This window comes from Hakea prostrata, chromosome 1 (assembly GCF_041222555.1).
Source record: "Hakea prostrata isolate BN-2017 chromosome 1, UWA_Hpros_2, whole genome shotgun sequence".
In the NCBI taxonomy this organism is placed as follows: domain Eukaryota; kingdom Viridiplantae; phylum Streptophyta; class Magnoliopsida; order Proteales; family Proteaceae; genus Hakea; species Hakea prostrata.
The window spans coordinates 17594330-17619249 of NC_142600.1; the positions used below are offsets into that span (position 1 = coordinate 17594330).

The 24920-nt window shown below is 36.0% G+C and overlaps 2 protein-coding genes and 1 pseudogene across 3 annotated transcripts; 2 read left to right on the top strand and 1 right to left on the bottom strand.

Annotated features, from left to right (window-relative positions):
* The first annotated feature begins 1123 nt into the window (after positions 1-1123).
* On the top strand, positions 1124-5376 carry LOC149027982 (transcription factor MYB75-like). Its single transcript, XM_089167461.1, has 3 exons — positions 1124-1394; positions 1598-1727; positions 4713-5376. Exons 1-3 carry the CDS (start codon positions 1277-1279, stop codon positions 5179-5181), a joined length of 717 nt encoding a protein of 238 aa, XP_089023587.1. The 5' UTR covers positions 1124-1276; the 3' UTR covers positions 5182-5376.
* A 3611-nt stretch (positions 5377-8987) lies between these two features.
* On the top strand, positions 8988-13214 carry LOC149027983 (uncharacterized; annotated as a pseudogene). The gene is made up of 3 exons (XR_016175329.1): positions 8988-9175; positions 9393-9522; positions 12154-13214. The product of XR_016175329.1 is annotated as an uncharacterized LOC149027983 (transcript).
* A 6780-nt stretch (positions 13215-19994) lies between these two features.
* On the bottom strand, positions 19995-23677 carry LOC149027984 (dihydroflavonol 4-reductase-like). The gene is made up of 6 exons (XM_089167481.1): positions 23266-23677; positions 21906-22075; positions 21491-21685; positions 20853-21012; positions 20570-20762; positions 19995-20451 (listed from the first exon to the last, which is right to left on the bottom strand). Exons 1-6 carry the CDS (start codon positions 23390-23392, stop codon positions 20223-20225), a joined length of 1074 nt encoding a protein of 357 aa, XP_089023607.1. The 5' UTR covers positions 23393-23677; the 3' UTR covers positions 19995-20222.
* Between the last annotated feature and the right edge of the window lie 1243 nt (positions 23678-24920).

Sequence of the window (24920 nt, forward strand, 5' to 3'; positions counted from 1 at the left end):
AATTGGCTCTACTTAAATTAGTCGATAGAATTGGTTTGCTGTGATTTTTGCTAGTGATATTATTATTATTGATTTTTTATTTATTTATTTATTTTAAGATAAGAGTTCTGTGTATAGAGAATGGGGGTATTACATATACCGGAAAGAAAAGAGTCGAACCCATAAACTCTTCACTAAGAAGTATTAATCTTTACCACTCTACCAGTTCTGCATTGACATTATTTTTTCAATCAAAATATATGCTTATTTCTATTAGAAAAAGAAAAGATAGAGAGATTATTCTTGCTCGGTACTATTTTTTCTTTCTTTTTTTTTTTTCTTTTTTATCGTATAAGAAAAGAAACCAAATACTAATATGTTTTTCTTTTTTGCTGATAAAACGAAACATAGTTTATTACTTAGTATCACAAATACATAGATCATTCACGCGGGGTATTTCCACTCCATAGGTGAAGGTTTACATGCAGTTTGAAGGGCTAAGTTGGTGAACCAGTTCAGAACTATTTGGAATTTGAAAAGGTCAACTGATGCATTCTTCATTTTCCCAGTTAGGTTAATTAAGCCAGGGATGATTTCTATCGGCCACATTGTTTACTAGGATAAGGTAGAATTTCACAAACTTCTTTCGCATCATGACAGATTTGTTGGACCAAGATTTGTGAATTGAGAACTTGATCTAAGGCTACTTGAATACAAGCCACAACGTCCTTCAAATTATTTGATTTTTTACAATACTCCCACTGAGATAGTCTGAAAAAGTCCTGCAAAAAAGTCCATATATAGGTCCATGTTGAGGTTCATAGACTTAAATGAAGATTTATTGAGTTAAGATTCTAGGAGAAAAGAAGAAAAAAAATACGTTGGACTGGTAGATGGTTTGAAACTGAATTATTGTCAATGTGAAAACTCATGAACTAAACGTGCGAAATTGTGTACCCGAGTCTTATCTGCAGACATGCTTCAATCTCAGCCGTCAAAGTGAGTTTTAATCTATTACGAAATGGACAGTAGAGATCAACCTAGATTGCAGGTGCTGTGAATTAATTATGCAGCACCCAAAGCTAGACCCAATAAATAGAGGGATGAGCTCGATAGATCCAAGGTGTCTGTTGGGGAGTTATATCACTGTTATACCCCTGTTCTTATTAGTTATGACATACGTATCCTTTCCATTGTTATAAATATAACGAGAAATTCCGATTCACTTGATGTATCAGCTCGCGAAGGAGATCTGTGAGAGCAAACGGGAGAAGGAAGGATCCTGGGGAGGGATGAGATGGGTCGAGTAAGTAATTACAGAAAAGGACCATGGACCAAAGAAGAAGATAAGCTGCTCAGAGAATGTGTAAAAATGTATGGAGAAGGGAGCTGGAGGCATATCCCTTCCAGGACAGGCAAGAACTACCGGTCATCAACCGTTTAATTTCAGAAGTGGAAACCTATCTCCTATCCATGCAACAAAAAGGCCCTTTCCAACTCTGAAGCTTTCTTTCTTTCTTTCGTTCTCTATTTACGTTTCTTAATTTGGAAAGAGGAGCTACGTACGACTCATGTGATTCTTTTCAGTTATAGCCTAAGTTATGGGTTTGGTTTGCAGGCCTCAATCGATGTCGCAAGAGTTGCAGACTGAGATGGTTGAATTATCTTCGTCCAAACATCAGGAAGGGTGACTTTGAAGTTGATGAAATTGATCTCATCATCAGGCTTCACAGGCTTCTGGGCAACAGGCAACTTCTTCTTCCTGGTCTCTCTTGTTTTGTGTTTCATTTTTAGTGATTCCCAGTTGTTGGGAGCCTACTCAAGACTCAAGAGTTGAGTGGCCATGGAAGAGTAAGATGAACAGTGAAGCGAAATAGTTAAAACAGATCCATGAGAAGTCATTCGATACAGTTCTTTGTCCACTCCTCTTCGTCTTTCGTAGCTTTTTCAGCATCTAGCATGGGAATACTGTCAACTATTCTCCTTCATAAAATATAAAAGAATAAAATAATAAGAGGAAGACTATTCTTCTTTTAAAAAAAAAAAAAAAAAACTGATCTACATCCTCTAGATTTCTCACCTGTCCCTCTATAATTTGTATTTAAAATTGTGACAGATGACAATTTATCTAATAGTCAAATATTATAACCCTTAGAAACTAAATCTAATATATTCTTAAAATTAAACCTCAAGAAAAAATGAGAGACAAAATTATGAGAAATTTTAGGGACTCATTAAATTCAATTTTTAGTTGGGTTTAATTGTGCTGGTTAGATACTTAACTGCCATGTATTACAATCCTAAATACAAATTACATAAAATTGTAGGGAATGAGAATTAAAAACAAGTGTGAATCTACTCTTTCATTTAGGGTTGGAAACTTAAGAAACAAGAAAATCTACAAAGAAACAAGCATCAATACATACGATTCTTGACTTTTGAACTCAATTTTTGAAAACTGGAAATATAAAACCTGCAAGTTTATGCATGTTTGCTTGCTTTCTTTTAACTTCTCATATTTCTTATATTTTTCTTGGATGAATGCTTTGTTTCATATATTGTTGTTTTTAAAAAAAATATTTTTTACTTGTCTTTCTCGCCTACCAACCCTTCCTCTCCCCCCCCCCCCCCAAAAAAAAAAAAAGGAAAAAGAAAAATTCATGTTTCCTTGATTAGAAAATATGAAAAAAAAAATTTCAAAAAGGATTTGAAAGGGACAAGTGAAACTAAGGCTGACAATCTTTTTAACTGAGGTGTTGCAGTATTTTCTTATTCACCAACCCATTATGTTTTGCATGTTAGTCTTTTATGTTTTTATAGTATAGGAACAAGTGAAACTAAGGCTGAGATTCCTTTTAACTTTGGGGTAGCAATATTTGTCTTATTCATCTGCCCATTATGCTTTGCATGTTAGTCTTTTAAGTTCTATAATATAATTATCTTCTGACAAGTCAAATTTATTAATATCCAAATATAATATTATCCGTTAAATGTAACTAATTCTTTTAACTTATTTTCAAATTTATTTCTGAAATTTTCATATACAAATTGTCTGTGGATTTTATTCTTTTTACCTCTTCATAATCTTAGTAGATAAGACAAGGTATGTTATTAATGTCTTTATTAATTATCAATTGTTTCAGTCTCCTTGGTATATATGATGTAGGATTAGCAAGGTCAACAATTTTGAATTAATTATATGTAATTTTCTTCAGGAATTAGTTTGTAAGATAAGTGTCCATTTATATAATGTTACATAGGGTTGTTTTATATGAATATTATATATGAATTAATTATGACATATTGGGGAGCCGCACTCATGTGTTAATGTATAATCCATATAATAGAAAACAAGGTATGAGCTCCATTAAAACCCATTACATACCTTGTTTTAAAAGAATAAGAGTTTTTTCACAAAATAAGGTATGTAATGGGTTTTAATTATAAATGATATATTAATTAGGGTGAACCCCATTCCGAAGATTTTTCACAAAATAAGAGTTTTTTTTTTTTTTTTTGGGGGGGGGGGTGGTTTGGAGTAATTTTCTTACATAACCTTACTCCAACAATTTGAAAGATCTGTTGGATAATTATGAATAATAACATTCTAATTTATGAAACTTAATAATTGAAATTAATTGATAAAATTTATATATTCTAAAAACGGGATCAACTTAGTCACCTTTCTTGCTTTTTTATGCTGGATTTTTTTTAGTAAAAATAAATAAAGAAAATAAGACTTGACTTAAACTCAAGATTAATTTGAGTTATTCTTCACCCATCACTCGTAAATGAGACTTTGAAACAATCCCGAAGACACTACAAGACATAGAATCCAAATCCTCTACCCATATAAAGAAGAATTTTTTTTTCAATTTATATAATTAGATTCTTGATACATGTCCAACATCAAACTAAAATCCTCTTTTTTTTTTTAAAATTAACTATTAAACTTAACCATTATACCATTCAGAGTTATCTTGTAGTAAAGAGAAGCTTTCTCTAACCCAAAAAACCCTAATGTGAAAATAAATCTCAAATCAGTTACATACGAATTCCCTTAAGGCAAATTATTATTTCATTAATATTCATTCTAATGCTCATCTGTCAACTTGATGAATTTATATTTTTATTTATCTTATAATGAATGAATGATGAAGAAACCAGCTCAGAAGGCTAGATAGAGTACTGCTTGACATAATCTCCATCTAAGTGACGGAATTCAAACTTCTTTTTATTATGTATAATTAAAATAGTTCACATCAAATCAACTGAATTAGTTTAGTTTATTTTACCAGTGACTAAATAGGAGATCACATCAAATAGAAGTTATTAAATAGAAGTAGTGATGCTCTTGAGGTCCATTTCACTCCTAAACTCTTACGTATATTTTCATCTTTCCTCTGCCATCTGGTAGTTATTTTCAAAATCTTTGACGTTTTAGTTTTCTCGCTTTGCCGTAATATATAGTAAACATGGATGGTGAGCGGGGTATGTGTGGTATGCGTTTGAAATTGGGAAGGAAGACATAAAGCTGTAGATTGTTTTTGGAGATCTTTTTAGGGTTCAAATTAAAACCATTAGATATCACTGAATAGATCATGAAAGCCAATCTGGCAACAAGTTAATTAATGGTGATTTAAATGTGCAAAAGCAAAGCATATTCTTTGGGAATAATGTAACCATGTCTGACTGATTGAAATAGTTTCTTTATCTTTGTTTTTTGTGTGTAGGTGGACTCTAATTGCAGGAAGAATTCCGGGAAGAACAGCAAATGATGTTAAAAACTTCTGGAACTCTCAATTAAGCAAGAAACTTAGGTCAAAGCAGCATATATCATCATCATGCTGTAAAAAGCAGTTGCATGAAACCGACAGTCTCAAGATGAATTCAAGCTCGTTGAGGGGAGCATCAGAGTCTTCTCCGAGCAAGCAACGACCCCCAAGAGAAGAAGAAGAAGAAGAAGAAGAAAAAGATGGTGGTGATGAAGAGGGAGAGGAGGAGGAAGAAGCAACATTATCCTTTTGGAAGAGAATGTTAATAAAGGGTGAGGAGATGCAGACAAACTCAACAAATTTGCAAGTTCAGAAAAAGGATATGGTTTCAGCAGAGGATGACTTCTTTGTAGGGGTTGACAAATTGCTTCAAGAAATGGACATGGAATTGTGGGATGTGTTTGGCAGTCATCAGGGACAACAGTAGTTTCCATCTTCTTCTGTTACTGTTTCTTATTTGAATGACAATATCCCTCAGAGCGTTTTTCGTTCTATTCTATGTTCTCTCTCACACACACAAAATTAAATGGATACAAGGAGAGGGCAATACTAAAATTTTCCATGCTTCAACTACTCAAAGGATACAAAAAAAAACTCCATCTGCATATCGAAATCTAGGCATGGTAATTAGTTTTTTAAGGAGGACCTGTTAAATCTGAAATTTGTCACCACTTCTTTACCTTATCCACCAATTCCTCCCCCACTCCTTCTTAGGTTTTTTTGATTAGTTCCACCCCTTGCATCTCAGCTTCTGAGAATGACATCCTGTGTAAACCTTTCTCCCCTGAGGAAATCTGTAAAGCATTGTTCGAAATGAAAGGAAGTTAGGCTCCTGGTATTGATGGCCTCCCAGTCAGATTTTACCAAAACATTGAGACACTGTGGGCCCTGATCTCATTCAAGGTGTTCAACATTTTTTCAATGGGCGCCATATGCTTAGAAGCCTCTACAAAATTGTCCTCACCCTAATCCTAAAAAGGCCATACCCCATGAGATAGCTCATTTAAGACCCATCAGTCTTTGTACAATCCCATACAAGGTCATTGCAAACTATTTGACTAATAGGCTTAAACCCATCTTAAGTAGGGTCTGATAGAGTCATTTCAAACAATTTCTACATTCCTCATGAATACCTCCATTTTCTTAGAAAATCCCAATGAAGAACTGGTTATATGGCCCTAAAACTAGATCTTCTCAAAAGCCTACGACAAACTGGAATGACCATTTATTGACAATACTTAGAGACAATTGGGCTTTGCAGGAAATTGGGTCTAATGGAAAATGCAATGCATCACCACTGTTGACTTTTACATCAAGATTAATGGGGAATTGTCTCAGAGAATCAGCCCACAAAGAGGCAACAGACAAGGATGCCCCTTAAATCTATACATCTTTATCCTTTTTTAGAAAACCCTCCTCAAAGACTGACATCAAATATAGGCATCCCTAGGCTCCTTGGAATCAAACTTGTTCAACATGTTTCTTTAGTTAATCATTTATTCTTTGCTGATGATTGTATGATTTTCTCCTTTGTTATTTTACAGAATGCATCTTCGATTAATGTTCTCTTGCAGGAATATGAATTAGCTTTAGGTCTTCACATTAATCCTGAGAAGTCAGGCATCCTTTTTAACCCTAGGACCCCCCCCCCTCTTTAATCAAAGATGATGTTGTCTCTACCTTAGATATCCAAGAGGTCCAATCTCATGGGACTTGTCTTGGTTTGCCATCTTCCTTTTGCATATCAAAACCCCAAATCTTCTCCTATATCTTAGATAGACTAAAATCTAATTGACTAGGTGGAAGTCAAAATTATTATCCTTAGTTGGGAAGGAAAATTCTAATGAAGGCCATGGCTTTTGCTCTCCTAGTTTATGCCATGCCTTGCTTCCTTGTATCTACTGTTAGGTCTTTTTGGTGGAAAAATGATAAGGGGAGAGGCGTAAATTGGGTGAGGTGGGATATACTTTATAAAAGCAAAAAAGAGGGTGGCATGGGCTTTAGGGACTTTAAAGTGTTTTAATAAGGCTCTCCTTGCCAAACAAGGATGGAGACTTCTCATCAACCCCACTAGTCTTTGGGCTACAGTAATTTCAGAAAAATACCTATGACAACATTCCTTCTTAGATGTTTCATCTAGGGGTAATTGTTCTTCGGGCTGGAGAAACATCTTATAAGGTAGAGACATTCTTAAGTTAGGGTTGATAAAACATGTTGGCAATGGTCATAGCACTCTCAATTTATAAGGATCCTTGGCTTCGTAACCTACCTTACAAAAATATCTCCAGCCCTCAAATCCCTTAAGATATCTCATTATCTACTTCACTGTTTCCTAGTGTTCATTTCTAGGATTGGATAGAAATCTATTAACAACTCCTACCACATATGCAATATCAGGTCTAATACAGACCATGGCATACATCAGGCTTCTTGCCGCTAATGAGTAGGGAATACACTTCATGTCATCCCTTTCTTCTTTAGTTGAGGGACTCCATTCACTACTCAATTTGAAATGACTAGCAAAGGATGTACTTGCAGATTTTGCTTTGCTCATATTGAATCTTTCGAGTATTTTTTGCACATATTTTTCTTGTGATATTCATATCTTTCTAATTGTTTTGTTACGATAAATCTTTATGCCTAAGATTTATTGCGCTACTCCCAAATCTTTCATGGCAAGGGACTTGCTCAATTGTTTTTTCAACTTGACAATTTTACCAACAATCAACATGTCATCAATATTGAGCAAGAGAATAATAAAATATTCTTTAGAAAATTTGTTAATAAACACACAATAATCTATTATAGTTCTGTTTTACTCATGCTCCAACATAAATGAATCAAACAATCTCTTTCTTAACCTACAGACCATTCCTTACCTTTGACTTTAGAACCTTCTGGCTACTCCATGTAAATTTCTTCCTCCAAAGTTTCATGGAGAAAGACCATATTTACATCTAGTTGATGGATTTTTGAATCCACACTAGCAATTAGACTTATCACCACCCGCATAGAAGACTTTTTTACTATAGGAGAACAAATTTTATCGAAATCAATACCTTTCTTTTGCTTGAATCTCTTTACGACCAATTTTGCCTTGTACCTTGGTTGTTAGATTTTCTTTTGGACTTTCAACTTAAACACCCATTTGTTCTCGAGTGCTTTCTTGCCTTCAGGTAACTTTATCAGGTTATATGTGTGGTTCTTATGTAAAGAATCCATCTCTTCTTGCATGGCTTTCAACCACTCATCTTTGTGCTTGTTGTCATTTGCTTTTTCAAAACATTCTGGTTCATTTGCATCTATTAGCATAATAAATTGATTAGGTGAATACGTGGTAAATTGACATCGTGGGCTGGTGAATCTTCCTAACTTAGGCTCAATTCCCAACCCAAAGGCTCAGCTGCCCAAATCCATTTGATCCAATCACAAGAAATAAAAAGATGCCAAATGGATTTGAATAATCACCACAAATTACACAAGTATTGGATAAAAGTCTTGAGTCGTGAATATTGTATAAATTAAAATCCTTGCATTTTGAAAGAAGCCAAAAAATAACTTGAATTTAGAATGAAGTTTGGACGTCCGAAAAAATCTCCACCAACCAGAGAATTTATGGCTATAATTAGATACTCTCAAATATGACAAAGCCATTGCAGCAAGTTTTGTGGAGAACTGTCCATTTGCTGAAATCAGAGAAGTCCAACAATCAGATGAATTATTGCACTAAGGATGTCAATTAGTTTATCGACTGCCCATCACATTAACAAATAATAGGATAAGAGAGAGAAAGAGAGTAGTTTAGAAAGAAAACAATTCCATACACAAGTGACAGGAAAGGAAGAAAAAGTACATTGGACTGGTAGATGGTTGAACGTATTATTGTTAATATGAAAACTCATGAACTAAATGTGCGAAACTGCATATCTGAGTCTTAATTTTTCAGCAGAAAGCTTGGAGAGAAATTATAAAAAATTAAACCTGCAGCTTCTAATCTGTAGACATGCAGGATAGGCACGAGGGATGGGCTAGGGCTATATAAGTGAGGTGATAAATGGAGGGATGAATTGAAGAGATGAGTAATCGACAGATCCAAGTGTGTCTGTTACTCATCTGTTAGGGATTAAATGACTGTTACACCCTTGTTTTTAATTTGTGATGACTTTTGTACCTCTCTATTATTATAAATATAATTTACGATGATGACAAATTCTGATTCACTGAAATGTTGTATCTGGTATCAGTTTGCGAAGGAGAGTAAGAGCAAACAGGAGAAAGGAGGGTCCTGCAGAGGACGGATGAGATGAGCCGAGCAAGTAATTACAGACAAGGACCATGGACTAAAGAAGAAGATAAGCTGCTGCGAATAGGTGTGGAGATGTATGGAGAAGGAAGCTGGAGGCATATCCCTTCTAGGACAGGCAAGAACTACTGGTCATCAACAGTTTAATTTCAGAAGAGGGAACCTATATATCAATGCAACAGAACAAGGCCCTTTCCAACCCTAATGCTTTCTTTCTTTATTTATTTATGTTTCTTAATTTGAAAGAGATGGAAATTAACATTTTAACTAAAGAGGAACTACGACTGTACATGTTTCTTCTCAATTATGGCCTTAATTATGGGTTTGGTTTGCAGGCCTCAATCGATGTCGCAAGAGTTGCAGACTGAGATGGTTGAATTATCTTCGTCCAAACATCAAGAAAGGTAACTTTGCAGTTGATGAAGTTGATCTCATGATGAGGCTCCACAGGCTTCTGGGAAACAGGCAACTTCTTCTTCTGGGCTCTCTGGTTTTTTTTTTTTTTTTTTTTTTTTTTCTTTCTTTTTTCTGGGCTCTGTTGTGGTGTTTCATTTAGTGATTCCCAGTAATATAAGTTGTTGCTGGGAGGCTAGAATACTATAATATTCCTACTCAGAGTTGGGTGGCCATGGAGGAGTAAAATGAACAGTGAACTGACAGAGTTAAAACAGATCCATGTGAAGTCATTTAGCCTTTTCAAGAAATTAGAATCGGAATAGTATTCATTTTTTTACCAAACAAGAATAGTCTTCGTTTTATTTTATTTTTTATAGTTTATAAAGGAGAATAATGTTCTTTTAGGGTTGGGAACTTAATTAAGAAATATTTTTTATAGTTTATAAAGGAGAATAATGTTCTTTTAGGGGGTTGGGAACTTAAGAAACAAGAAGGAAAAAAAAACACCAACACAGACGACTCTTGACTTTCTAACTCAGTTTTGACAACTGGAGATATTTAAAACTTGCAGGCTTATGCATGTTGCGTGCTTTCCTTCTTTGATAAAAGTTCTTCTCATGTTTTCTGGATGAATGCTTTGTTTCATCTTGATTGATAACTTGAATGATCTTATATTGATGTCTTTTCCTATACATATTTTTTGTTGAGAAAAGCCAAAGAAAGGAAGAAAAAAAAACACCTAACAGTTCATCTGAGGACTTAGGTGACCAGACCACGCAGCAAATTACACATCAGACAACCTATCCTAAATACAAGTGATAAGGACAGTGCATCCGACATATTCACAATATAAACCAAAAAGGGGCAGAGATACAAACGCCAACAGCCTCTGTGGTTAAACAGAAGATCTCTCCCAAGTCCCAATAGTCTTTTCTGGACACCACACTGTTCAATCTAATATTCAAACTGTTTGCTGTCTGTAGAGTCCAAAATAGAACTCCAAGGTGAGCACCTCTTTTAAGCTGTTAAATGTAGTGAATCCCGAGTTCAGGCGAAGACACTGTTCATCCCCTCTATTAACTGATCCTGCTATAATAAGAGTAGGGTCAATAATTTGAGAAATAGCCTCAACCTTAGCTGTCTCACAACATGGGTTGGGAGCTTCATCAAAAGCTTAAACATTAGTAGCTTGACGCAAAGCTACTAGCCAATTCTCCACCTCATGTAGCATAGACAGGGGATTAACTGTAGAATTGGACATTCTAATTTTATTCCGCTGATTCCAAATCATATAACATGTTAAAGGCCAATGATATTAAACAATCTTTCCCACTGAAATAAGTAAGTGCTTGAGCGAATAAAATTCTACCTAATGGAGAAATAGTTGGAGAGGTGACAAAACTGTTAGGATCAAAACCAAGGAGCAATGACATAACAAAAGAAGAAAAATTCAGAACACAAAGGATTTTTATGTGAGAAACCCTCAAGGGGAAGAAAACCCACGTCCACCAACAATCCACTAATTTCACAAATAGAAAAAACCAATTACAGTGGAAGAGAGTTACATATTCATACAAAAAATCCTAAATCGAGATATAATCAACACCGTCCATATCTTAGGGTAATTTGGACCGTCAGATGAAGAATTTCCATGTAAATCAGGTACACAAAAATACTTTTTAGCACAAAGCAAGTCCACATTCATAACAAAAACCCTATAATTTTCATTACAAAACCAATAAGCCGGAAAAGAAATGGTTGTTTTGTGAAAGAATTTTTGAGTCCATCAAAAGTGGTATATGTGATCGTGAAAATTATTAAGTAATTGACAATGAAAATGAAAATGAAAATGAAAACGAAAACCTGACTTTTTGTGAACAATGTGAAGTTGAGTTTACTAATTCTCTGGCACAAAAATATCAAATAGAATACATCAAACTACCATTATACAAAAGAAAAACTTTCTCTAACCCTAAAAACCCTAATGTCAAAAAAAATCACAAACCAGTTAAATATGAATTAATTCCTTAAATAAATTACTATTCCACTAAAATTCATTGTCTATTGCTTATCTGTCAACTTGTATTTTATTTATTTATCTTATAATGAATGAATGATGAAGAAATCAGCTCAGTAGGCTATAGTAATACTTGAGACATGCAGTATTGACTTAATCTCCACCCACCAACTTCTTTTCTATTATTTATAATTAAAATCAAATCAACTCAATTAATTAAGTTTATTTACCCCGGTGACTAAATAGGAGATCACAACAAAGAGATGTTATTAAATAGAAGAAATGCTGCTGTGTATTTCATCTTTCCTCTCCCATCTGGTAGTTATTTTCAGAATCTCAGACGTCTCATTTTCTCGCTTTGCCATGATATATCGTAAACATGGATGGTGAGTGGGGGGTGTGTGTGGATGTGGGATGTATGCATTTGAAAGTTGGAAGGAAGAAATAAAGCTGTAGATTGTTTTTGGTGATCTTTTCTAGGGTTCAAATTAAAATCATTAGATATCACTGAATAGAAAAGCCTACCAGGAAGTACTATAGGTTGTGAAAATTTATTTTGAAACTAGATCAGGACAAGTTGATGGTGATTTAAATGTGTGAGAGCAAAGCATATCCTTTCGGAATATGTAAACATGTCTGACTGAATGAAAGTGTCTTTAATTATATGTGTTTTGTGTGTGTAGGTGGACTCTAATTGCAGGAAGAATTCCTGGAAGAACGGCAAATGATGTTAAAAACTTCTGGAACTCTCAATTGAGCAAGAAACTAATGTCAAAGCAAAATATATCATCATCTTGTAAAGACAAGTTGCAGGAAACTGAGAATCCCAAGACGAATTCCAGGTGGTTGAGGAGAGCGTCACAGTCTTCTTCTAGCAAACAACCCCCGAGAGAAGGAGAAGAAGATGATGGTGATGATGAAGAGGGAGAGGAGGAAGAGGAAGCAACATCATCCTTCTGGAGGAGAATGTTAATAAAGGGAGAAGAGATGGAGATAAACTCAACAAATTTGCAAGTTGAGAAAAAGGGTATGGTTTCAGCAGAGAATGACTTCTTTGTAGGGTCTGACAGAATTGCTTCAAGAAATGGACATGGAATTGTGGGATGTGTTTGGCAGTCATCAGGGACAACAATAGTTTCCATCTTCTTATGTTACTGTTTCTTATCTGAATTACAGGATCACTTCTTCTGTTACAGTTTCTTATCTGAATTACAGGATCCCTCAGAGCGCTTTTCGGTCTCTCTCTCAATTAACTCCCCAAAAAGATCAAGAGTTCATTTCACTAGCACATACATATAAGAGTCAACAATATGTGAAAGAAAGGTAAAAATATGTTGTTCCATTGGCTGAGATTGCATATGTTGTCATTGTTGGCAACTAAAATACAGTGTGTTCTAAGAGTACATGACTTGTACTGAAGTGAAGCTCCCATAGAAGACTTTGGGCATTTGTTATATATTTTAGAGGGTGATTAACACTATTACAACAGTTTTGAGTGTTTGTGAGAAGATTTAAGTGTTTTGGGTGAAGCGAAGATTACTTAGAATAGTGGATTTCACAGGTCACTACACAAAGGTCACATTGGATGAATTTTTGAGGAGTCATCCAGTTGTTTTCTGGGCTCGACTTAAACTGAAGAAACATATTTTCATGAAGTCTTCTTTCCAACGCACTTTTCGTATTGTGATTTCGATATCAAACAAGGGAGTTATGAGGTTTCTCGTGAGAGTGCGATATGGAAGCAAATCTGGGCATTATAGAAGAAATATCAAATTTAGCTACTATGATGTAATCTACTCATAGGGGTTTGAAAATAATTTTTAAGAGTTTGGGGGTCTTTGTGAAATAAGTTTTACATCTCGAGGAAAGTGTAATGTTGAAAGCTTGAATGATACAATCTAATGGTCATTAGAAGGACGTGGATGAAGATCCAATTTTTAGGGTCGAGATTGATGCACTTGATTTTCAAGTGCCCAAGATGGAAAAGATTCCATTGCGCGCCTTTTGGTTGGTCGGGAGCATGATAATATGGTGCACTGCAAAGTATAATGATCAACATGATCCTGTGTATCGCAGGTTAGATGTAAGATTAGAAAAGATTCCATTTGAAATAATCTGGTGAAGGGTACTCTAATCTTACATCACTTAAAGGATCTGACGGCCCAGATTTCACCCACCTTTTTAAAGTGGATATCCAACGACTGTGGGATTAGATTCTCTTTGGGACTCATCTAGAAGATGAAATCCAACGGTTCTTGTGCATTAACATTCATTCTCTTTAAAAGCTCGAATTTGAGCAAAACAGAAGAGGGTTTTTGAGTTTTTTGGCTTGTGGAGACTAAGAAAAACGTGGAGGAGAAGCCAAGAAGCAATATGGGTATGGAGAACAAGCTTTGATGCGTATTTTGGTGAAAATGTTGAAGAAGAAGGTGAATAATCTATTGTAATATCCCTTAATTTGAAAAGTTTCACCTTTCAAGTAGTTGTTTGTTAGAATTGAATTGGTTGACCCCTTATACTTTTGTGGGTGCAAGAATTAATACTGGAGTGGGTGCTCTATGTTTTGAATTAATTGAGCGTGGGTGCTCTCTGATCATTGTAGTAAAAAGTTTCACCTTTCAAATAGTTGCTTGTTAGGGTTGAATTGTTTGAGATTGACGCCTTATACTTTTGTGGGTGCTCTATGTTTTGAATTAATTGAGCGTGGGTGCTCTCTGATCATTGTAGTAAAAAGTTTCACCTTTCAAATAGTTGCTTGTTAGGGTTGAATTGTTTGAGATTGACGCCTTATACTTTTGTGGGTGCAAGAGTTAATACTAGAGTGGGTGTTCTATGTTTTGAATTAATTAAGAGTGGGTGCATGCTCTCTGATCATTGGAGAGATTTGCTTTGCTGTGGTCTTGTCTGTTTCGTTATTTTTATTTAATTTTTGTTCTTTATCAAATGTATGTTTCTTCCTATTAGGAGAAGAAAGGATGGAAAGATATTGTTAGGTTTTTTATTAAAATCTATATTATTTATATATTAAGTTTCAAAATTAGTTTTTGTATTTCTTTTATTTAATTATTTTGTTTGTGTGTGGGACCCATGAGGTAAGGGTGGTAATGAGGCACCATGAGTAAAGGAGGCCCTTCATGACCTTGGTTATGAGGCTCTTCATGACATTGGTCATGGGTCTTAATGGTCTTGATCATGGTGGTGTGGTGGGGTTACTTGAATGGTGGAATTTATTTCAATTCTAACTCTTGGTCATCAATTCTCATTTCAACTTCATGACCATTCATGGCCATTACCATGAGTGGGGTTGAGGTTATTGAATGTATTAAATCCAATTCATTGCCTTAAGAATCCTAAGGGGTGTAAGGTGAGATTTGGGCCTATATAAACCCAACATTTCCTTGCATGTGGTGTGAAATCGAGACACTCCTCACTCTCCCATTATTTGTGTTACAAAATTAATTTCTTTCTTTGAAATTGTTTAAGTGTTGTGCTCTAGCTTTTGGCTCCTTGAAGGGACTAGAAGAACTACCTCATCTTCTAGTTGGATGTTGCTTTATCTTGGAGGTGGTGGTGCGAAGAACCCTTGGTAGTAGGGTGCATCAATTACCTTAAAGACAGCACTCAAGGTGTGACTCAACCTCATTGATCGGTGGTTCATTTGATTGCAACTTCAAGCTCTCCGGATTGTCTAAAGATCTTCATCTCTCAATTGTATTGCAATTTCATTTTTGTATGTTTGAAGAATTTGTAATACAATTACCCCAACAGATATTGTTGCTTTGTTTTTTTTTTTTTTTTTTTTTTTTTTTTTTTTTTTCTTCTTCTAATGAGAAAACTAGAAACCAAACACTAATAAATTTTTATTTTTTTTCTGATAAAACAAAATGTATTTTATTACTTAATATCACAAATACATAGATCGTTCACATGCCCGCTTGCAGGGGGTATTTCCACTCTTTAGGTGAAGGTTTACATGTACTTTGATGGGCCAAGTTCGTGAACCAGTTCAGAATTATTTGGGATTTGAAAAGCTCAATAGATGCATTCTTCATTTTTCCAGTTAGGCTAATTAGATCAGGGACAATCTCTCTCGGCCACATTGTTTAATGGGATAAGGTAGGATGTCGCAAACTTTTCGCATCACACCAGATTTGTTGCACGTACCCTAATTGAATACAAGTCACAACGTCCTTCAAAAAAATTTGATTTTCACGCTGCACCATTGAGATAGTCTAAAAGGAGCCATACAAAAAATCCATAGGTCCATCCAGTTCTATTCAACCTTGAGTTATAAACCCCTGCACACATTAGAATAATAGAATTATCAATCATCATCTCTATTATAGGCCTAAACATACATTCTCTAACACTTGAAAATATAGGGTCGGTGCATGATAACAGGCCCATATGCCCCAGGGGGCTAACTTCTGGTACGTTCTTAATCCATTTTCGCACATAATCCAATTTTTGGAGGGTCTGGTGAGAAGGAAGTGTCCTGGGAGGGATGAGATGGGTCGACTAAGTAGTTACAATAAAGGACCATGGACTGAAGAAGAAGAAGAAGATAAACTGCTTGGAGGATGTGTGCAAATGTGTATGGAGAAGGGAGCTGGAGGGATATCCCTTTCTGCAGGACGGGCAAGAACTATACTACTCTTTTCAATTATGGCCTAAATTATGGGTTTGGTTTGCAGGCCTCAATCGATGTCGCAAGAGTTGCAGACTGAGATGGTTGAATTATCTTCGTCCAAACATAAAGAAGGGTGACTTTGAAGTTGATGAAATTGATCTCATCATCAGGCTCCACAGGCCTTCTGGGCAACAGGGAACTTCTTCTTCCTGGTCTCTCTTGTTTTGTGTTTCATTTTAGTAATTCCCAGTTGTTGGGAGCCTAGAGTAGTATTACAATATTCCTACTCAAGACTCAAGAGTTGAGTGGCCATGGAAGAGTAAAATGAACAGCGTTAGAACAGATCCATGTAAAGTCATTCAGTTCTTCTGTCCAGCCCTCTCTGTTCGGAGCTCAGGGGTTGTTGCAAAAAAATTTAGAAAGCAAAGCGAAGGGCTGTTGCACAAGGCTCTTTGCAAAAGGGGAAACAAATATCATCAACTCTGTTAGAAGATGTGCACCTGGTGGATTTGCTGATGTTGTGTAAAGAAAATCCAGGAGCTTTAAGTCATCCCACTGGGAATGATAGGTCATTGCAATGAATCTTTTTTATCTGAGGATTTGGTGAAAATAATATTATTTGGAAATAGTTTGATGGGTCTATTTGGAGCAGCTATTATCGAAAGATTTGATTTGACTTTGCTCATTGTTTGAAGTGAGGGGGTCCTCTAACCCCAATGAGCATTTAATTGTAATCTTTTTCGCTTTAATACATAGACCTTTTTAGCGGAAAAAAAAATCAACAACAAAGTCTAGATGAAATTAGGTAAAAAAATTGGTATAGGATGATAGAAATATGCCAAGATATAGGATTTAAACTGGCCCTTTGAAGGGTTAGACGTTTCAGTTTTATTGGGACAACTATAAATGTTTATATTCATATTATACAATTTGCTTGTTAATAAAATTAATCTTTTGGCGAAAAAGAAAAAGAGTTCACAATATTGAAGTCCTCTACTCTTTCTTGTCGTGAATTTGAAGTTATCTCATTTGAATCCAGAGTACTCTAACAAAGGTTCACCAACATATTATGAGGTTCATAAATTTCCATGCATTTGCATATAAATCCAAAAGTGACCCATGATATTTTGGCACAATTTTCAACTTTGGATTCCAGTGGATGAAGCCTATAATCCATCATAATCATCCACGAGACCAAAACCAGCTTTCCTCCCATCATGTTTCCTTGAATGGGGTTTAGTGTATTTTTATTCACACAGATCACAAAAAGAAGAATTTTCTTGTAGTTCGATTTTTTTAGTATTATGTTATACATAAATATTACTGAACCGCTGTTTAAATAAATTTTATCATTAAATGTATTGAATTAAATTTGAACCGTTTATGATGAACGATTTAAATTTAATCCCACCAAATTTAATAGTATGATTTCTAGAACCCTTCAGCCAAGCAATTTGTACGGTTGTTCAGCCACCACCTTCCCGTATGCTTTTTTTTTTTTTTTCCTCTAATTTTACTTTATTTTCAAGCATATCACTTAAACTTAACACCAATAAAATCAATAGATCTAATAGACAGTCTAAAAGGCAATTTAAGTGAATTCAAATTTCTTATCCATATGAATAAGGTCAATATAGATCTAGACCATCCATAGGTTATAGATCTTGTACCCTAGGTCAAAGAAAGGTTTGAGATCTATTTTTGCGTATACTCATGCATACATTTAGTTAAGATTTGGCCTAAATTAGGGGGAAATTGAATTTCTTAGAACAAGATATGAATAACAATACCTGTACTAAAATAAAAATAAAACTAATTCAAAAAAAAAAGTTCTGATTTATTAGAATATGCATGTTCAAAAAAAATGAAATATTTACCTCAAGCAAATCTGCAATACTCTGTTTTTGAAAGTTGAGCTTCAGGCATGGTTATCCAAAGAGAAAACAAATTAAATTCTATTACTTTGGGATTTTGCTTCAGTGTTACGTAATAAATACAAGTATTATTATTCATATCTCTGTTTTTGAAAGTTGAGCAACCAGATTGGACATGATTGATGGATAAAATAGTAGAAAGGGAGAAGAAAAAAAAAATAAAGCAATATTCTTGGACGTTGAGCAGACAGATATATTAGACGTTGAAAGGGATTTTTGAATAAAAGTGCTATTATATTAAATTGGTGTGTTGCTGATCTTTTAGAATTTCGTCCAAATATCCCGAAATTCATTAGTTTGATGGTATCGCCAGTGGGTAAAAATGTACACCAATCCCATCTATCACACCACTAATAACAGCACACAGGTCACCAATCCCACCTATCATCACCTCACAAACAACACCACATGGGTCCACCAATCACGCTACTAACAACAGCACGAATCTGGATCATCACCCACCCCAAGGCCCCCTGTATTTTGGGGTGGAAAAGTCATCAGGGAGCACAAACCGACGGAGTTGCAGATCCGGACTCCAACAGCACATCCATCAAACAACCAATACCGAATACCCTACCCCATATCAACCTTACTAGATTTCCCGAATACCCTACCCCATGTCATTTCTTAGGAAAAAAAAAAACCACCACTAAATGTCTATATTTAGTGACAGTCACCACAAAACAGCCACCATTAAGACGTTTTTAGTGACGGCAAGTTAAGAAACCGCCACAAATTATGTCCTATTTAGTGGTGGTTCTTTAGTAATCAACACAAATTGTGTCCTATTTAGTGGCGATTTTAATCCAATGGTCTTTATTTGGATGGCCCACAGCTGTCTTCTACCCGCATTTCGGGTTCTTAGACCTAAAATATAGGTTTCCGGGTTAAGATCATAAGGGATTTTATAGCAAGGCCAGTGAGTCATCCTATTGCTCTGGACAATCGGATGAAGCAGGGAACATTTGGGAACTTTGCCTATATCCTGGAGGAAGTAAACGAGGAAACTAAGTGTGAATGAGGTTCAAGTTGAGGGCTATGAACCTGGATCAACGAAGGTCTTTAGTTTTATTCAAAGTGTAGTATATGAGGATGGGGAGAAAATGTTTTCCCCTTGTAGATGATTTGGTCACATGGTAGGGAATGTACCTTCAAAGTATCACGACCTTCTATGGTTTCAAAGTATCTCGACCTTCTGTGGTGGTGGAGGAGAAGAAGATCCTTGATAGAGCTCCGATGGTGCAAGATGCCTTAGCTAGCATAGGAGTCCACTTCGAGCAAAACTTTAGTAAATTTGGCAGAAAATTGATCTACCCCTATTATTTCCAAGGCCTTTGGCGCTCAAAAGCTATCAGATGTACCAAGTCCCACAAGGAAGAGATGTAATTTGCAAAGGAGAGGCATACTCAAAATTCGGTTTCTAGGAGAATTTGATCTCACGAGGAAGCTATGGGTGATGAGGTGAAATCCAAAGTTTTAAATGTTGAAAATTCAAAAAAAAAAATTAAAATTTTTGAAAATGGCAAAGTGGTAACACTGGTAAGCATGAAGTCAATAGAGGGGGGCCCACACAAAACAATTTACATAGAAGGGGCATATTCAAAATTTGGTTTTTGGGGAGAACTTGGAGTCTACTATGAATTCAATTGAGAAGGGCCACGTGAAGGCTCCTCTACATGTGGAGGGTGATTGGCCATTGTTCTATCTAATGAGATGGATGTTAATCTAAGGGAGGAAGTGCAATCGGCCCTGTCTGCCGATGATAAAGTGTCTCAAGATCTAAGGATTGATCCAATAGTTTGATTAGGTGTTGCAATGAGGTTGAGACGTTCTGGCACAAATTATGAGATGAACCAATGGGAGATAAAATACAGGGTGACATGGTGGAAGAGGTGGAAGGAAATTGTGATTGTTTTTGAAGAATTGCAAAAATTTATCGACTCTTGGAGAAAGAAAACAGTGAGATAATTAATCAATGCTCTCTAAATGCAATTTTCCCTTTTTTTCACTTTTTTTTTTCCATTCTTAATGCAATCGCAATTTATTTAAAAAAACACACACACCAGTATGCAATAACATCAGCTCAAAGTACTCGTAATTATATCGACCATGAAATACTAAAGAAAATTGACAAGAATTATTATCTTCATGATGTTATTAAATCCCAGCCTGCTCCACGCTCACCGCTTTAAATTTGTCCTTTGATGCCACTGGTAATTTCAGCTTTCTCAGATTTAGAGTTGCAGCACTTTTCAACATTGACTGGATTAGAAGTTGGGAGCAATCCCTTCTCCTTAGCTGATTGAATAGCTCCCGCATACATGTCTTCCAAGCTGTATTTGAACTCAAATCCAAGCTCCATAAGCTTTTTAGACGAGAAAGCTACAACTTTCAACTTTTCACCTTCGTAGTTAAACCTGCATGACAAGCACAACTAATATTAATCATTGATCAAGCAGCTAGGTGTTTGATTAGTTCTGTTTTAATTTCATTTTTCGGTACAAAGTTCTATTTATGCCTTAATTTAATGCTTACTCAGTTGGAACGTTGTACTCTGGGAATTTCTCTCTCAACTTTTTTGCGAGATCAATGATGGTGGATTCATCAGATGAACAAATGTATCTTCCCTTTGATTTAGGGTTCTCAAACAAGAAGATATGAGCATTGCATAGGTCATCCAAGTGCACAAACTGAATTTGCTTCAGAATTGAGTAATGAGCTTCATTACCTGCAAATGGAAATGCGTCAATCACATTGCTAAAGATATAATGGATGATGGGTAGCAACGGCTAATGTATAATATTTAGTTAACACACACCAGTGATCGGTGCAAGTGCTGTTATCAGGCTAGGAGGCATCGAAGGCGTGATAAATGGCCCGACCACAAGAGTTGGTATAATGGTGATCAAGTCCATGTTGTTCTGCTCGGCAAATTTCCATGCTGCTTTTTCCGATAATATTTTGGAGACGAAGTACATCTGAGAGGAAAGAAAAAAGAAGATGAATTAGCACCGATCACATGATAAATAATAATCATCCATATATTAGCAACCTATATATTTGGCAAGCTCAGGCGCAAGAGAGTTGTCTTATGTTGCCCGTGACTTGGAGATGGATGCCCGAGGTAGAGACCAAGGTACAAATGGGGTTGACAGAGGGGGTCAGTGGTTGGGTTTTAGCCTTTTAGGTAAAGGCAGTGGGTGTGTATGCCTCTGGGTTGTAATTGTAAATGATGAGTGTCTAATTGTATCTTCTTCTCTCCCCCTTCTTCTTTTTTTTCTTTTCTTTTTTTTTTTTTTTAAGTTAAATAAAATGACCATTTTGTGTGAAACATTTACTTTTGTGTGAAACCCCAAAAGAGATAGATAGATAGCGAAAAATAAAGGGTCTACCAAATGTGAGACATTTACTTTTGTGTGAAACCCCAAAAGAGATAGATAGATAGATACATCATACCCATCCAGTCATCTTCTTCTTCCTTATGAATTCCAAGTCACTCCATGAGCTCTCGTCGTATTCGAGCTGTTGCTGTTCTTGGACGTTGACAGTGCCAGCAGAAGAAGTAAATACAACCCTACGAACGGTGGTTGCCTTGAGACAAGACCTCATGATGTTCACCATCCCATCCACCGCAGGCTTTATCACCTCATTCTTATATAAGAAGGCCGACCAAAAAACCAAAAAAAAATGAAGGCCATCAGTACTGCTTCAGGGAGGGTCCTTGTGTGAGACCAGCTTTAAGGTGAAGGAATCCAAACCCCAAAAAGTGACTTCCAGAATCGGTAAGGATTAATCTAATAATCCAGTTTACAAATTAATTATGTATGGATGATGGGATCTATTGAAACTCTCTACTAGCTAGCTAGCTCACCTCAGGATCTTTGGATTCAAAATCCATGGGAGTAGCAACATGAAATACTCCTGTGCAACCTTGGATAGCTTCATCAAAGCTTCCTTCATTGCTAAGGTCTGCCTTCCATAACTTCAAGTGCGTCTCAGCATGGGGCAACTCCAGCAAATGCTTCACCTTGTTCGCATTGCCTGCAAAATTAATGTTCATTCACATCTATCAGAGCAGCAAAACGAAGCTTTTCAAACAATCTCCTTACCAGATTTAACCCTATACAGATGATGCAGTACAATAAAGAATAGTCCTGAGGCAACAGTAGAATAAATTTTTCTCTTGTTTTGTTTAGTTATTTATGGAATCCACAATAGAATGAAATGAATTTTATTATCACTATAACAGATTCTATGTCTGGTTTAAGGAAGGAGGACTTTATAAACTGTGGGCTCAGAAGTCGAGACCAATCATATGAAAGAAGATATTTTGTATCTCTCAGTGACACACGGCTTTCTTTCACAACAAACTTCATCAAAGTCTACCGGATTTTCAAACCAAGTGGTCTTTGCCCCGACAAAAGGAAAATGAACACCAGTCTTCTAGAATGGCTGAATAATTGAGTGGTTTGAGTGCAACAACGAAAATCGTTCTATAATCAGGCTGTGGTCCATATTTCCTCAGGATCACATGAAAGTCGTTCTATAATCAGGCTGTGGTCCATATTTCCTCAGGATCATATGAAAATCTTACACCACACGTAATATGTAGAGATACTTAATAAGGAAGATGGTGAAACTAGAGGTTGAAGTATTCTAGCATTCATTATCAAAAAGACGTGAAAATGAAATCTAAGGCTCAGACGGTTCAAAACATTGGAGAGCAAAATAGATAAGAAAGATGAGTTTGTGTAAGAAGAAGCTGTGTGGTACAAAACCCTAGACCATGCAACCTAAAAGAATCTCTTACAGACAAGTTCAACAAGAGCAAAAAGCTCTAGTTGAGTAGTTGGGTTGAGCCCTTGAGCCCAATCAACTTCTTTCTCTTCCCATTTCTAGACAGAAACTACATAGAACACATATCCACATTAAGTTCAAGGTATAAGCTTGGTGATCGATGGCTCAGTTTTGTTAGTTGTTCAGGACTCCAAAGGAAGGTCATTCTGAGTTGTGTATTCGAAGCAGCAGCACAGGCAAGTTGAATTAACCTACAAGAGCAAAACGTCTCCTTTTTTTAATGTCTTCTTCTAAATCATCAATCAAGAACCAGTCCTACCTGGATGATGAGATGAAGATCGAAGATTACTTATTTCAAAAGAAGTGAAAATAAAATAAAGTAAGGAAAGTTGGTGAAAATTATATTGGATTAAAGAGAAGAGAAAGGACAAAACCAGGATCTCGGACGGTGGCATTAACGTGGTAGCCCCGTTGGAGGAGTTTCATGACGAGCCAAGAACCAACGAAACCAGCTGCCCCAGTCACGCACACAGTTTCAGTCTGCTGATGATCAGAACCCATAATTGCTATTCTAAACTACAGTAAGGTTTTAAGCAACTATTGGAAACCACAGACAACCTTGTCCAAATGCTTGCTAGCTACTGACTATAGAGCAAGAAATTCTTCTATTGTGATATCCCTGCATGGCTTCTTGCTGGATGTGTGTTTATATACAATTGATCGATTGATCGAACAGATTTTCTTCTCTCTACTGTCCATGGTTAGTGACCTCTTCCTACTCAAGATCACGCGGAACCCAACCTTCAACAAACCGCTGTTTCTGCAGGAACAGGCAAATAAGAATTGTAGATATCAAACTAGTTTTGGAGGGGAAGTGACCATCCCAAGTTGAGCGTGGTCAACGCTCACCAAAGAATGGTAGATAGTATTATGTCATGATCATTGTTACTTCATGACCATGTAGTCTTCGTTCTTTAATTTTCCTACATTTGATCCACCTCCTTTTTCGTATTCCAAAAAACGAAATCCACACTCCGCCACTTCATTTTTAATTTTTTTTGCATGAGTAGGCTTATATTAGGTGTGCTGAATGGTGTACGCCACATGACTATTGAATTTGTAATCTCTCCACTAAAAGATGTGGCTCATTAGCAACTGGTTAATCTTACAATAGAAAAAAATAAATAAATAAATATATATATATACCATGGATCATAGCAGAGTTGATCAAATATGATTTGGTGTTCTTCACTAAATCCGCCAAACTTATTCCTAGAGACCTAAACTAGAGAGTTTGTATCATCATTGTTCTTCCTTGACACCCCAGGCCTGAGCTACACATAGTGTTGGAACAGATTCACATCCTCTGTAATTTCCTTTCTCTACAATTCTCTGTAATTCCCTCATAGGATTGTGCCATGTGGCATTTAAGTAATCCAAAGGTTATCCAACAAACTAGAGTTTAAATAAAATTCAAATTAATGGGTGGTTTAAATAAAATTCAAATTTAGTTTAAATTGGATAACCATTGGATTACTTAAATGCCACATGGCACAATCCTATGAGGGAATTACAGGGAATTGTAGGGAAATGAATTACAGAGGATGTAATTCCGTGTTAGAACCCATCTATAAATGTTTTAAAAAATACACATAAGTGAGAATTTTAGTAGGTTTCATTTGGGTCCCGCTCCTATTATGTAATTCAAAAGCATCAAGATATAGATTAGCTCCACTCTACCACGTTATCAAGGTTTTCCCCATGGAACTTTTTTTGGCCGAAATTCGGTGATTTTGCCCCCTAGCGAACCGAAACCAGGGGGCGAAACGATATTCTATTATAATCGCCGGAGTCGATTTTCCGGTGAATCCAAGGAAAATAGCCGGAAAAGAAGAGGAAGAAAGAAAGAATAGCCGGAGAAGAAGAGGAAGAAAGAAAGAGAAAGAAACAGAAGAGAGAATGGAAGAAAGGTTCCGGTGACTAATACTTTGTCCTGCTCCGGCGAGTTGGCGAGAAACAATCGGGCGATACCTGCAAGAAATCACCTGCAAAAAATACCGACTAAGATGAAGTGAGAACTGAGAAGAAG